This window comes from Dryobates pubescens, chromosome 11 (genome assembly GCF_014839835.1).
Source record: "Dryobates pubescens isolate bDryPub1 chromosome 11, bDryPub1.pri, whole genome shotgun sequence".
Classification (NCBI taxonomy): domain Eukaryota; kingdom Metazoa; phylum Chordata; class Aves; order Piciformes; family Picidae; genus Dryobates; species Dryobates pubescens.
Window position 1 is genome coordinate 300258 of NC_071622.1, and position 13415 is coordinate 313672.

A 13415-nucleotide genomic window follows, 5' to 3' on the forward strand; every position below is an offset into this window, starting at 1 on the left:
GCGGCTTTCCCTGCGCCTGTCGCCTGCCACAGCAGCGAAGGTAACACGTTGTTACCTGCGAGACGCCGCCAGGACATATGTTTATCATAGCAATAAAAATCAGTACTGGGGGACAGTGTACTTCTCATTTTTATACATCAATATCTGATTGATAGGTTTTATAGTTTCATTTTCTACTATTTGTGTATCTTTAAACTGGTGAATTGTAATTTGTGTAGTTTTTATTTACCTCGGTGGTAATACTGAATGGGGGGCAGTGTGCACCCCCTTCAGGGAGAGCCCCAGCAGTCCAGACCATGTCTGCCCTGGAGGCAGAAGAGAGATATGAACTGTGAATACTTACAGCCTGGGAAGGATCTGGGCTCCTTCATTGGAGTTGTTAGGTGAGAGAGTGAAAGACTGTCTGTATGCGTGACCTCTGATGGGTAACAATTTCTAGCGCAGCTGAGCTAGAGGCAGTTTGAAAGTCCATCAGGGCTCTTCTTGTGTCAGTACTCCCACACTGGATTTGGTAACTTCAGTGTTCAACAAAACAAGTCAGCAGAAGCCATGCTTTTCCAGAAGGGCCTTTGAAATATCTCTTTCCTCTGCTAAGGCCTCTTTCGAAGCTCTCTAGGAAAGGGAGCTGTTGTTGGACACATCACTGTGTTTTTATAGCTTCACTCGCAGATATATTCTCATCCAGTTTGCTTTTGCAATCTGCTGAAGCTTAGCCAAGTTGAATTGCATCTGCCCTTGCAGTACACACATCTCACTCTAGCTAGGACTTCATCCAGTTCTGTGCAGTGGAAGTTACTTTTGTGTATTTCTTCTAGGAAATATGTACTGAGAAAAATGAGCCTCAGTTTGGTTTGTTACTTTTGCCCCGTTTCATCGCCAGGGGAGGTTTAGGTTGGATGCTAGGAAGAAATTCTATACAGAGAGAGTGATTGCCCATTGGAATGTGCTGCCTGGGGAGGTGGTGGAGTCACCATCACTGGAGGTGTTCAGGAGGAGACTTGATGGGGTGCTTGGTGCCATGGGTTAGTTGATTAGGTGGTGTTGGATTGGTTGATGGGTTGGACGTGATGATCTTGAAGGTCTCTCCCAACCTGGTTATTATTATCATTATCATAATCATTATTATTATCATTATTATTATCATTATTATTATCATCACAGGCACATTTCTTCCTTGAGTCAGGGTTCTCCAGTAAGTGCAGTGGGTGCTAGGCTTCACAGCTAGGTCTGGTGATGGCTGGACAGACACACTGCACAAATTCCAGGGCATAAAAGCCCTCCTCACTTCACTGCTGCTAAGGTAATGGACCCAACCTTAACAGCACTCTACTGGCCTTCGGAAGCTGTTAAACTCTGCGCTGGCTTAGTTGCCTTGTCAGCAGTTTCACTGTGATGTGAAACACCAGAAGGGGTGTGAGGATGTTGCCCCTCTTGTCTTTGGGTCGTACCAGGGGCATTTTCAGAACAAAATGTTTTGGCATCATACAGTAGCTTAAAAGTGTTACTAGTCCTTAATTTGGAACGACATGCAGCAAAAAGCCTGGAAGAGGTGAAACTGTAGTGACTGTGCTGTGAATAAGAATGTGCTGTAAATGAGAGTTGTGAGGAAAATGCTAAAGAAGCTGCCTAGAGCAAGAACAAATCTGTGATTCCTGCTGTCTGCAGGAACAAGCTGGTTAGAAGCTGGGTTTGTTTGTGTAAGGTATGTATAAAATCTCAGTGGTGGTGTTATTTCAATTGATCAGTGTGATTGTTGTATGTTCCACCGTAGGAATGAAGACTTCTCCCTGGGATCATCCGATGCCACCCTTAATTAGTAACAGTAATTTAGTTTGAGATTGCTTTTCTGTCCTAATTTGCAGCAGCTGCTATGCAGACATGGTGAAAGTGTTCTGTATCGATCAGATGCTTCTAGTGTTTGCTTTGTGTCATTATAAGTCTGACCTTTCTCTTAGGATTCAGAGGAGTGAAGATAATAGATGTAGCTGCTTGGGGGTGTTTGAGATGGAATGCTTTTAGTTAGGAAATGTTTTAAAAGGGTCAGTGAAAAACAACTGGAATTGAGGTCTCATTTCTGTTGCAGGTCTGTCTGTGAGAGATAAGCAGACATTTCGACTTTGGGCATTCTCTTATGATCATAAACTTACTGAAAGCATTGCCAAGTAATGAGAGCTTGCTGGGATCCTTGAGACTTCTCACATGCTGTTGTTTTAATCTCTTTTTTTCCTTTTTTTTCCCTAGGAAAAAGAGAAGAAATACATGCTGCCCTTGGACAACCTGAAAGTGCGTGACGTTGAGAAGAGCTTCATGTCTAGCAAACACATCTTTGCCTTGTTTAACACGGAGCAGAGGTGAGGGAAGATGCTGCTCTGCAGATACTGCAGTAAACCTGGTTCTAAGCTGGACATTTGAATAACTGGGAGTGCAGTTCTGGTATTTCCACTGTGTTGAGTGAACAGAGACCTTGATACTCTTGATGTATCTGCTGCTTTGTTGTTGCATAACCGCAGGATGAAAGGTTAGTGTCCTTCTAGGCTCTTGTGGGGTGAAAGAGCTCTGTGATTAGTCACCTAGGTCTTTTTAGTCATCTAGTTCTTCTGTATGACTGAACTATCATCTCCTGATCCAAGTGTTGTTTTCTTTGGCAGTCACCTAGGCTTACCAAAACAGTAATGACTCCTGTACCTTGTGACTAGATTCAGTTGCTGTAAATCACCAAATTGTCATTGCATTTCACTTTCTCCAGTGGAATATCTTGCCTGGCTGTAATCTTGGGAGTCTTTCTGTTGTTTGGGTTTAAATACTGCTGAATGGAGAACAAATGAGATTCCTTTGCGTCACTTATTAGTAGAACCTTTGCTTTGTAGCATTTGTCTCATGCTTTTCCTTTCAGGCTCCATCCTCTGATTTAAGTGGTGTGGTACTCTGTGGCAGCCTGCTCCTGCTGCACAGCCAATTCAGATTACTGGGCACAAATAAGCCAAGAAAACACGACAGCACTTAAAGCCATACAAGGGACCTGTAAAGCAGTTTGTGGTTGGGCTTTTTTTTAACTGAATAGGAGAGTGGCATTTGCAGGTGTCTCAGTGGAACTGTATTTCAGCAGATAAGGTGCTTAAAGACTCTTTTTTCAGGAAAATAAGTTAAGCTAATTATAGTAATATCAGGGATCCCCCCAGGTGCCCTTGTTGTCTTCATCTCTTCTGCTGGATCCCTTCACACCTGCGACCCCTTGCATCACCAAAGCTTGACAATACATTCTGATGTTGTTCAAGAGGATGAAGGCTGGATGTGGCTCCCTGCAGGCCAGCTGTTGTTGCTTCTGAACTGGCTAGAAACAGTCAATAGTCCTTTCAGAAGCAAGGACTGCCCCTCCCTCCTGCAAAGCAAAAGCAAAGCACAGGATTTCTGGGTTGTCAAGTTTCTACTGGCCCCAGAAACATGAGGACACAATGTGAGTCTTGCTCTGAACCACCCCAGGAAGGCTTTGCCTGCATCTGCTGACATCTCAGCTAGCCTACATGTGGACATTGTCTGCCAGGAGATGCCCTTTGGAAGTATGTCACACACATTCTTGCTGGGAATAAGATTTCAGACACTTGGCTGCTTGCATTTTGGGAACGCAGCAAAAACTTTTGAATACCTTTTCTTGTTTTCAAAAACATAAATTATCTTCAGATGCTGTATGGAAATCAGTGTGGTTCTGACTGCTCTGCTGTAGATGTATGAAATGTGCCAATGCTGCATCATACATCAGTCAAGAGAGATGGCTTTGTCCTGGCAGCTTGATATCAGCTGTCCATATGAAGCTCTTTCCATGAGAAATGTCTTAATTTGAGCTCATCGTTACTGACTTCCAGTAACCACTGAGCTCTGTGCAAATGCAAGAGAAGCCTGCATTTGCATGGGCAAGTTTGAGTTGTGTTTGGGCTGTATTTGGGTGCACATCCACATCCTCACTGGATCCTCATACAGAGGGGACTGCGCAGATTTCAACATCAGATGTCTGAAATGTTTGCCGTGTCTGTAGTAACCCTGCCCATGTGGGCTGGGAGAAGACCCTGCAGCATTTGCAAGCTGCTCTAAAAACATCTTTATGTCTACATGGGCATGTCAGGACGTGACAGCACAGTGATAACAAAATATGTTGGAAGAGGCTGTTTATGGAGACAGACTTCCACCTTTAAAGGAGGCAGAAGTTGGTCTTGAAATGTTTATCAGATTCTAATGACAAAGTCAATTTCTCTGTTGCCAGAAACCAGCTGATTTTTGATGTTCTTAAAAACCTGCCTCTGGCACAAATTGGTGAAAACCAATCTAGTATCACTTTCCACTGGTCTCCTGAATCCATAGATTGTGTCAGCAGAAGCAGGATATTTGGGCTTGAGTAAAGTGGCCTGGCCCTCAGCTATGGACTGTGGTCCCTGTCCCAGATTCTTAGGGAAAGTGGAAGAGGGTATCAGCAATAGGAAATCTTGTTGGTTTGCTTTCTGTTAACCCATTGATTTCTGGTGTTTGAATCGGGGGCCATGAGAATATGGCTTGCTTTGCAAAATTAATGTGAAAATGAACTTCATTTCTGGTTAGGGCTTTTTGTTGCTGGTCGGTTGGGAAGTTTTTGGTAGTTTTGTTTGGGTGGGTGGGTTTTTGTACTTGGGTGGTGGTGGGTTTTTTGTTTTGTTGGGGTTTTTTTTAGGGTGAGTAGTTGGGGGGGTTAATTAAAAACACCTTAGCAACTGAGAGAAAAATTAACTTTCTTGTTCTGAGTTTGCCCACTGAGGGTTCTGGTTATGGAACCATTTTGCTGTTTAAGATGTAGGTCATTAAAGAACAAAGGCACAATCATCTGTTCCAGCTCCCACCATAGCATGCAGATTATTCTGTATCTTTCCCCCCCCCCCCCCCACTTTCCATAATCTGCCGCTTTTTTACTGGTTTTTGTCATTGGCTGTGCAAACTTTCTTAATGTTCAATTAAAGGTTTTTTGTTTTCAAGCAAAATCCCTTTAGGAGAAGAATTTTAATAAGCTTGTTCTCCTTTTCCTTCCCTTCGCTGCATAGGTATTTGCTACAGCCATATGGTTCTGATCCTCTACATTTCAATAGTTTCCTGGATTATGCACTGCATTTTTTCCATTTATGAAAACCTTTCCAGTTCTGAAATACAGTTACCAGGAAAACGCTCATTTCGCTGCATGGAAGGAAAAACCATCTTGAGCTAGCTGAGGCTGGGGGATAGATGCCGAAGGAAACTAACAGTATCTGTCAGTTTGATTTACTGCAGAAGTCAACAGTGCTCTGACAGGAATCAAATGTGACTTGGTAATGCATAGTAAATGGAGACTGTGACGATTGATTTCACAGCGAAGATAAATTCTCATGAAATGAACGTAATTGCATGCTTATGAAAAGGCTGCATTGTGAAACAATCAAATTCTTTTCCTGTTACTTTCTAATTAAAATTAAAGGGAATAAAACAACAAACAACAACAATCTCCCCCCTCCCCCCCCCAAAGCCAACAACAACAAAACCCCAAAACAACCTAGGGGAAAAAAAAAGAAGGAAAACTCTCGGTGTGAAACAGAGATAGCGCTGCTTGAAGAACGGGAGGGTGAGGTTTCTTTTTCAGCAAACTGATTTATCTAAAGCCTTTTTCCTGGGCTCAGCTGCTGAATGGAATTCTGCACTTTCCTTACTTTGGACAGCACTAGATAGTAACCCAAAATAGGTTACAGTGAGTGCCCTTTGACTCCTGGATCATTTTTTACCGTGCCCATATACACAGGTCTGTCTTTAAGAACTAAAGTTGAGCTGTATGATCCAGCAGGATGTGTCTAAAGTTCAGGCTGTCAGGGAAGTGAGGGCTCTTTTGTGCTGATCATCCTTTTCTCCTCCACAGCTGACTTCTGGTAAGTCTTTTAGACCAGCAAAGAGAGCAAATACATTCAAAGTATATGAAAACAGTTCTGCCATAGGAAAAAGCCTACTGTTTGCAGTGCTGCTGTAGAACTGAATGTGAAGTTGTGTAGATGTAGCCACTGGTTGACTTCCTTAGGTAGAGCTAAGAAAGGAGAGAGGGTTTTGTCAGCTCCTGTGCTTACCTACCCTAGATCAACCTGTGATGTCCTCCTTGATGAATGGGTAAGACTCCTGGGGGGAGTTAAAAACCAAACCAAACAAATTCTGCCCATCCCAGAAAGTTTACTTTCCTTCTAGGGTTTCATTCCCAACACTTTGCCTATTCCCCATGTATTTACTGCAAAAATAATTTGCTAATTGGTGCTTCTTTTTCTCTTAGGTAGGTAGGTGGTGTAGTCTGGGGCAGGAATCGTAATGTTGGCCGTGCCTGCCTGTAGAAGCTATGCAGCAGTCCCATCTCTCCACACTGGAGAAGACCAACCAGTCACTGTTTGTCTTGACTTTGCCCCATGGGCAACAGGATCCAGGCTGCACTGCTTTACTACATACATCCTGTGCTGTTCCGAAGTAATCCTTTGCAGCAGAGTAGTTGCACTTGCCTGATTTCTTAGTCAGTAAATGATAGTACGGTATTGCAACTCTAAATATCAGTCTTCTTCTAAGTAAAGGAGAGTTGATAGGTAAAAACTCTCTTCTTTAGCTTCAAGCAGATAAAAAGCTTCCTTTCTATATCTTCTCCAGATCGAGAGAGGTTAATTCTTTCTCTTCTGTGGGATAAGCATTTCTTACTAGGTAAAGGTTTTGGGGGCCATAAAATGGTAGTAGGCTGAAATGCTGAGGTAGTGAATTTTCAGACCTTTCTTACCGATACTGGAAGTAGCAACTGTACAGAGAGTTACCTGATGGAGAGTCCTGTATCAGCAGTCTTTTGCAGGAAGCTCTCTTCCTTTTCAGACTATTCCTTTCCTTAGAGCCAAAAGAAACAGAACCAGTGTGTGACATGCTCACTTCCTTGCAGGGGAAGATCCCACCAGGTCTCCCTGTCTTTTACTTTCTTGCCCAACCAGGATCCAAATGAGACTGAATAATGGTGCTGCTTTCCTCCTCTCTATGGTTCTATATGACAGGGGGATGTGAGGAGCAAATTCAAAGCACTGTTCCTGTTTGCCTTCACAAGAATCCTCAGGTTCCTGAGAGCTAAATACCTCTCAGTAATCATGAAGCAATGTGACAGAATTTGCCATCCTTGCATGAGAGCTTACAGTCTGAGGCAGGCTCATTGTAGAAACAGATCCTTAATCTGAGAAACAGATGAATGTCAAGAGGAGAGCAACCAAAAGGAATTTTTGAGGGCACACAATAGGACTGGAAATAGAACTGCCAGATGATAAATTTTAGCTACTGGCTCCAGAGTACACTCTGTCAGGAATCACATTGCACAAGAAACTGTCTTGTCTAGCAGGACCCAGAAAAGTAACTTATGTCTGCTAAGTGAAAGCATTTCTTCTGGGTGCATGCTGTTGGCTGAGTCTTGCTGTAGAAGGGGATGGAGCACAAATCTTCCCTGGGATTCCAAGTGCACTAGAGCTCTAAGTACTGAATTCCTTCATGTGGACAACAACTGGTTAACTGCTACCCATGTATAAGGGAAATTGGGCAAGAGCCAAAACTAAGGGAACTAGTGAAAGGAGACCAGGTCAGAGGAGGTGTTGGATGGAAGCCAGGCTAGAGGAGTGAGCCTAAGATGAAATGTATGTTTAGTTACTGTTTGTGAATTACTCAGAAAGCTAAGCCCCAGGAAGAGCTGGACTGTAAGCTATTCAGAGCCCTCTCTGTTAGAAATGGAAGAATCAGAATCTATTTAATTAAAACCCCCCACAAATTTAATCCAGAAAAAATCTGCTAGTGTTTGTTTACAAACTTGTAAGAAGCTGGTGAGGACAATATTTAAGAATAGGAAAAATGTGCAAGCCCAAGGAACAAATGGCCTTTATCCCCCAAATCCCTTCCATTAAATTAGAAAAGAAAAGAAAAGAAAAGAAAAGAAAAGAAAAGAAAAGAAAAGAAAAGAAAAGAAAAGAAAAGAAAAAGAAGTGGTGGGGTTTTGTGTGTGTGGTTTCTGTTTTAATATTTCCTTTTTAGCATTATTGCCAAGGGTTCTTTCTATTGTAAATAAAAAACACTATGGTGGGTAGGTGGTTCAGGTGTAGAGGATTAGAACTGGTTCTCAGGGGAACGAAAGAGCAGTGCCAAGCCCATCCCATCAGTATGATAATTGCACCTAAATGATGGGGTGGGATCTGAAACATTACTGACACCTACCCAAGGCAGGGAGTAGGTCTGGAAAACTTGACTCAGTGTGCAGGGCAGCTTCACTGTGCAAGGCCTGGGTCCCATTGCCCCATCCAGAGAAGCAGAGGGCTGGAGCAGGAGGCTGTGCTCCCTCTGTGTGTGATGAAGCACTGACGGCTGTCAGCAGCTTTTGCGTCTGTGTGGCCCCAAGGCAGGTTCCAAACAGGCTTCCACCCCTCACCACAAAAACGACCAAACTTTCTTCTCCAGGGAGTTATGGAATATTTTAGTGCCAGTTACTGTTACTGCTGCAGATTTTGGCCTATGTGATGTTAGTTTTGGCTGCAGCTCTGTTCTGGATCACATGCAGAACTCCAGATACGATACTTCATTGTCCAGCCTCGGCTCTACACTTCTCAGCATCTCTTCTGTTCACTTGCACCTTAGGATTGTGGGGGTTATGTGTGTGAACTTGAAAAGATCCGTCTACTTCTGGGAGGCCACTCACATGAGCTAGGTGGTAAAATCCTGAAGTGCAGTTATTTCATGACAGTGTCTCTGAGATTGTCACTTTGGCTTTCCTAGATAGTAAGAAAAAGTCCTGAGAGAGGTGTGTAATTACCTGTAATTAGCATTCCCACCGGGCTGATATGCCGTGGCAGAAAACCTTAGTCACTGCTAACTCGGAGCAGATGCAATTTGCCTTTCTTTAAAATATATGATTTGCAGAGCTTCTAGGAGAGCTTTCTCACAGGGCAATACTGAAAGCAGCCATTTTGGCATTGCAGGTGTCTGTGATGGGAGACAAAGACAGCTTGAATAAGCAAAGGGTCTGTGTCCACTGAGATGTTCTAGATCCAACTCAGCCAAAAAGCTGTCTGCGTATAGTTGTGTGTGGCTGTGCACAGACATTGTCTGGGTTTGAGGAGAGATTGAGGGAGCTGGGGTTGCTTAGTCTGGAGAGGAGGAGACTCAGGGGTGACCTTATTGCTCTCTACAACTACCTGAAGGGGGGTTGTAGTGAGGCAAAGGTTGGTCTCTTCTCCCAGGCAACCAGTACCAGAACAAGAGGACACAGTCTCAGGCTGTGTCAGGGGAGGTTTAGGCTGGAGGTTAGGAGGAAGTTTTACACAGAGAGAGTGATTGCCCATTGGAATGGGCTGCCTGAGGAGGTGGTGGGGTCGCCGTCGCTGGGGGTGTTCAGGGCGAGGCTTGACAGGGTGCTTGGTTGTATGGTTTAGTTGATTGGATAGTGTTGGATGATAGGTTGGACATGATGATCTCGAAGGTCTCTTCCAACCTGGTTAATTCTATTCTATTCTATTCTATTCTACAGTGCTTGCCCTTAAAATCTTCCAGGTTTGCTGGAGTTAAATATCTAACCTTGATGGTATTAAGGAAGTGCAGGACATACTATAGCTCTCGAGGTCCAGCAGCTGAGTGTGCTCAGATAGCAAGCAGTTCTGATGTGCAGGACCTACTGGTGTTGCCTCCCCAGTAGCTGGCAACTAGAAAGCTCTTTGTCGGTGATTTTCAGTCGTGTGCTATTTGCCTGTTGCCTCCTGGGCTCTATATTTCTGGTAGTTTATGCACAATTAAACCTTCTCTCTGCAATGTTGACAGCCCAGGCTTCAGGACCCAGAGGGACAGGAATCTCAGTAAGGCACAGCTGGGCTCAGTCTCCAGACCTGCCTGACACTTCCCCTTTTTTGTACACTTCCATATTCCTTACTCCATTCCTGTGTTTTCATGTTAGGTTTCTTCTGTCCTGGGAAGGGCTTAAAGAAACACATATGGACAATGTAAAGGTCATTTCTGCATTAGAAAGCTCATGGTAGGCTCTGAAATATATGAGGGAAAGGAATCCAGCATGCTGGAAACAAAGGTGATGATAATGAAGTGAAGAAGGTGCTAGATAAGCAGAGTTACAGCTGAGTGTCCTGAGGGAGGAACCATTTCAGAACTGGAAATGCTTTTAGTCCAATTGCCTGTTTGTCCCCATACACAATTCTGTTGGGGTTTGGGCTTTCTTCTTGTTACTGAGGTTACAGTTTGGTTGTTTGGTTGGGGGTTGGTTTGTTCTTTCCCCCTGGAATGCAGCTCTTGAGGTTTATTTACCTGGAGTATAACAAAATCTGCAGATAAGTAATGCTAACCTTTTGTATGATGCTAATTTCCAGTCTTGCCACTGCAGACACATTTTCAGGTGCCGTGCAGGCTGTTAAATGATGGTGAGACTCTCAGGGAGGAAGCAGCACAGGTAGATGTGGTACATGCCTGCAGCTTTGCATGTGGCGTCCCTGCTCATGTGTTCACATTTTAGAGATGTTAAACACTCACTTTGTTCTGCTCTGGTGAGACCTTACCTGCACTACTGTGTCCAGGTCTGGAACCCTCAATAGAGGAAGGACATGGACCTGATGGAGAGGGTCAGTTCCTGGAGGGGACTACAGGGAAGATGGAGGAAGACTGTTTGCAAAGGCCTGCAGGGACAGGATGAGGAGCAATGGCTTCAAACTAGAGAAGGGCAGATTTAGGTTGGAGATTAAGGAGGAAGTTCTTTACCATGAGGGTAGTGGAACACTGGAACAGGTTGCTCAGGGAGGTGGTGGAGGGTCCTTCCCTGGTGAGGCCTTCAAGGTGAGGCTGGGCAGGGCTCTGGGCAACCTGATCTAGTGGAGGATGTCCCTGCTGAGTGCAGGGGGATGGACTGGATGAGCTTTGGATGTCCTATGACCCAAATCGTTCTGTGATTCTATGATGCAAGGGAAATACTGCACACAAGCTGTACTTCTAGGCATGTTCCCATTTGCTGTTCTGTACTGTATCTGTTTCATTTCTGCAGCCCTTTACATTTAAAGATGTCTGAATATCAACAAGATCTGTATTGCAGAGTTCATCTTTTTGCTTCTTGGTATCCTGTATTATATCATTCTCTTTGATGGATAACATCCCACTTAGATGTTGCAGAGATGACAATGAGAACATGCCTTCACTGTCTCCCATATGGAGTAAGTAGGTGAGGATTGACTAGTAACTGTTTCTGTGCTGATACCTTCAGCAAGAAGAGTGGGAGTGAGAACAACCCAGAAAATGTGAACTGTTTTCAGGAAGGGTTTTACAGCTTTCCATGGACTCCAGCAGACTCCTAACGAGTAAACCATGCTAATGTGTTGGTGCCACCAGTCACAGGAAAAGGACAGCCTCTTTCCAGAAATTACTCTGGCTTTTTTTTTCCCTTCAAAAAATTCTTGTGCCTATGAGCTTCTCTGGAAGAAAGAATGGCAAAGGAAGTATAGAAGCAAGGAATCTAATTTGGGAGGCAAGCATCCATTTTCCTGCCCTGCTGTAAGCTCCTCAAGTTCTGGCTCAGTGTGTGTGTGTCCTTCAGTTCCTCACTTATGCTGAAATGTGTCTCTGGTGATGGTGGTGGGGGAAGATTAGCTACGCAGAATAGTGGAGCTCTCGGATACTGCAGGTAAGAAGCCTTGCAGAGCTGCTGACATCAGCTGCTTGGCCATAAGCTGTCTGTCCCTAGACCTATGAAAAGCCTTGACAGGGAGACAGGAACACAGGGCTGTGGGAGGTGGTGGAAGCCTCATGCCTCGAGGTTTTGAAGGCCAGGCTGGATGTGGCTGAGAGCAACCTGATCTAGTGTGAGGTGTCCCTGCCCATGGCAGGGAGGTTGGAACTGGATGATCCCTGAGGTCCCTTCCAACCCTGGCAATTTGTGATGCTGTGACCACTAGCCCCCATGTGCGCAAGATCCCTTTCTGGCTGAGATCCCTTTTTGTACAGCTATGCTTCATGCAGCAAGTCACAAAATGCCAAAAGGTTTAATATATAACATGACAGTCCTGAGAAAATGCTTTCACAAGCTGCTGTCATGTTGGTTTGCACTTGTAGATAAGTCTTTCTGGAACTTCCCTTTAGTTATGTTTCACAGCATTTATTTGCTCTATTGTTATTTTTAGTCATCTTTCCTCAGAGCACCCTTTTACCATTGCAGTTTCCTAGTTCTTCAGAGTTATAGCTGCTTACTTAACTTAGCCAAAAATCTTATCTCACTGTTTCTTCTAACAATATTTCCCCCCCCCGCCCCCCGCCAAGTTTCATTTCACTTCTCTTTATTTCTTTGAGTTCTTTGTTTTGTTTAGTAAACGTGGACTTGGAGTTCCAAAATGTTGCAAACTGAATCAAATTCAAGTGGTCTGTCACCAGTTTAAGAGAATGGCATCTGAAGACCTTGTCCAGGCAATTATTTGCCTTAAGGCAGGATCAGTACATTTGGAGTCAGGGGAGAAAAAGGTTTAATTTTGCATCTCTTGTCAATAAAAAAGTTAAAAATCTGCAGAGCTTTCAATCATTCATACTGTCAATGGCTTAGCCTAGACTGTGAGACCTGACCCTCTAGTGTCTCTTTGTCCCTTTGTGGGCTGGCCTGGGAAGGAAGCACAAGTGTGCTGGCTGCCCTGAGCAGCACTGCAGCATGTTCTGGTGGCATCTTCCATCTGAATGCTTGCAAGGAACAGTGAGAGCTGGGTTCTCAGCACACCTGCCTGGCTGCTCAGAGGCAGCCACTGAAATTGGTGAGAATGGCATCAGCAATGAAAGGAAATATGAGTATGTCCTTTATTCTTTGCAGTTTTGAATGCAGTCCATAAGCCTGCTAGAAATACCTGATGTGCCTCTGGTCAGGGGTGGCTGTGCTCTGATTGTTACGCTGTGATTTGATAGCTGATAATGTAATGATTAGGTGTCCCCCTTCTCCACAGCTTGCTAAGGAAAGAAAGCAGTCTGATGGTGATGGAAGAGTGATTCTTGTGTAGCTGTTAAGATCTAACAAAATGTGGTTTCCTAACCTTTGTCAGCTAAGCTTGTGGACTTTCTCCTGGAAGTGCTGTTAGCTGACACCTTGATAGCTGTCTGGTCTGTACATAGAATTTGAATTCAGAAACTAATGGCTAAACCATAAGGGGAAAAACCTGTTCTGCTCATTGGAGAGCTTAGAAGTGCCACCTTCCTACAGGCATATTTTCCCTCCTTTCTCTCTTCTCCCATGAAGTGATTCCCTCTATCTATCTATGTGAGTTATCTGTGAGAGGTGCAATTTAAACGCATCCCAATTTTCTTGCTATGGCAGCAGGCATCAGAGGTGTGTTTTGCTTGTTTAAAACACCTGATTGTCCTTGTTCACTTTCCCC

At 44.1% G+C, this 13415-nt stretch overlaps 1 protein-coding gene across 3 annotated transcripts in view; it reads left to right on the forward strand.

Moving 5' to 3' along the window:
• The window catches only part of DNM3 (dynamin 3), a 172992-nt gene that overhangs the window by 107993 nt on the left and 51584 nt on the right, over positions 1-13415 (forward strand). For all 3 annotated transcript variants that reach the window (XM_054165603.1, XM_054165601.1, XM_054165602.1), the window contains one exon: positions 2242-2351. In XM_054165603.1, coding sequence (XP_054021578.1) covers positions 2242-2351 — 110 coding nt within the window. The remainder of the gene's footprint in view (positions 1-2241; positions 2352-13415) is intronic.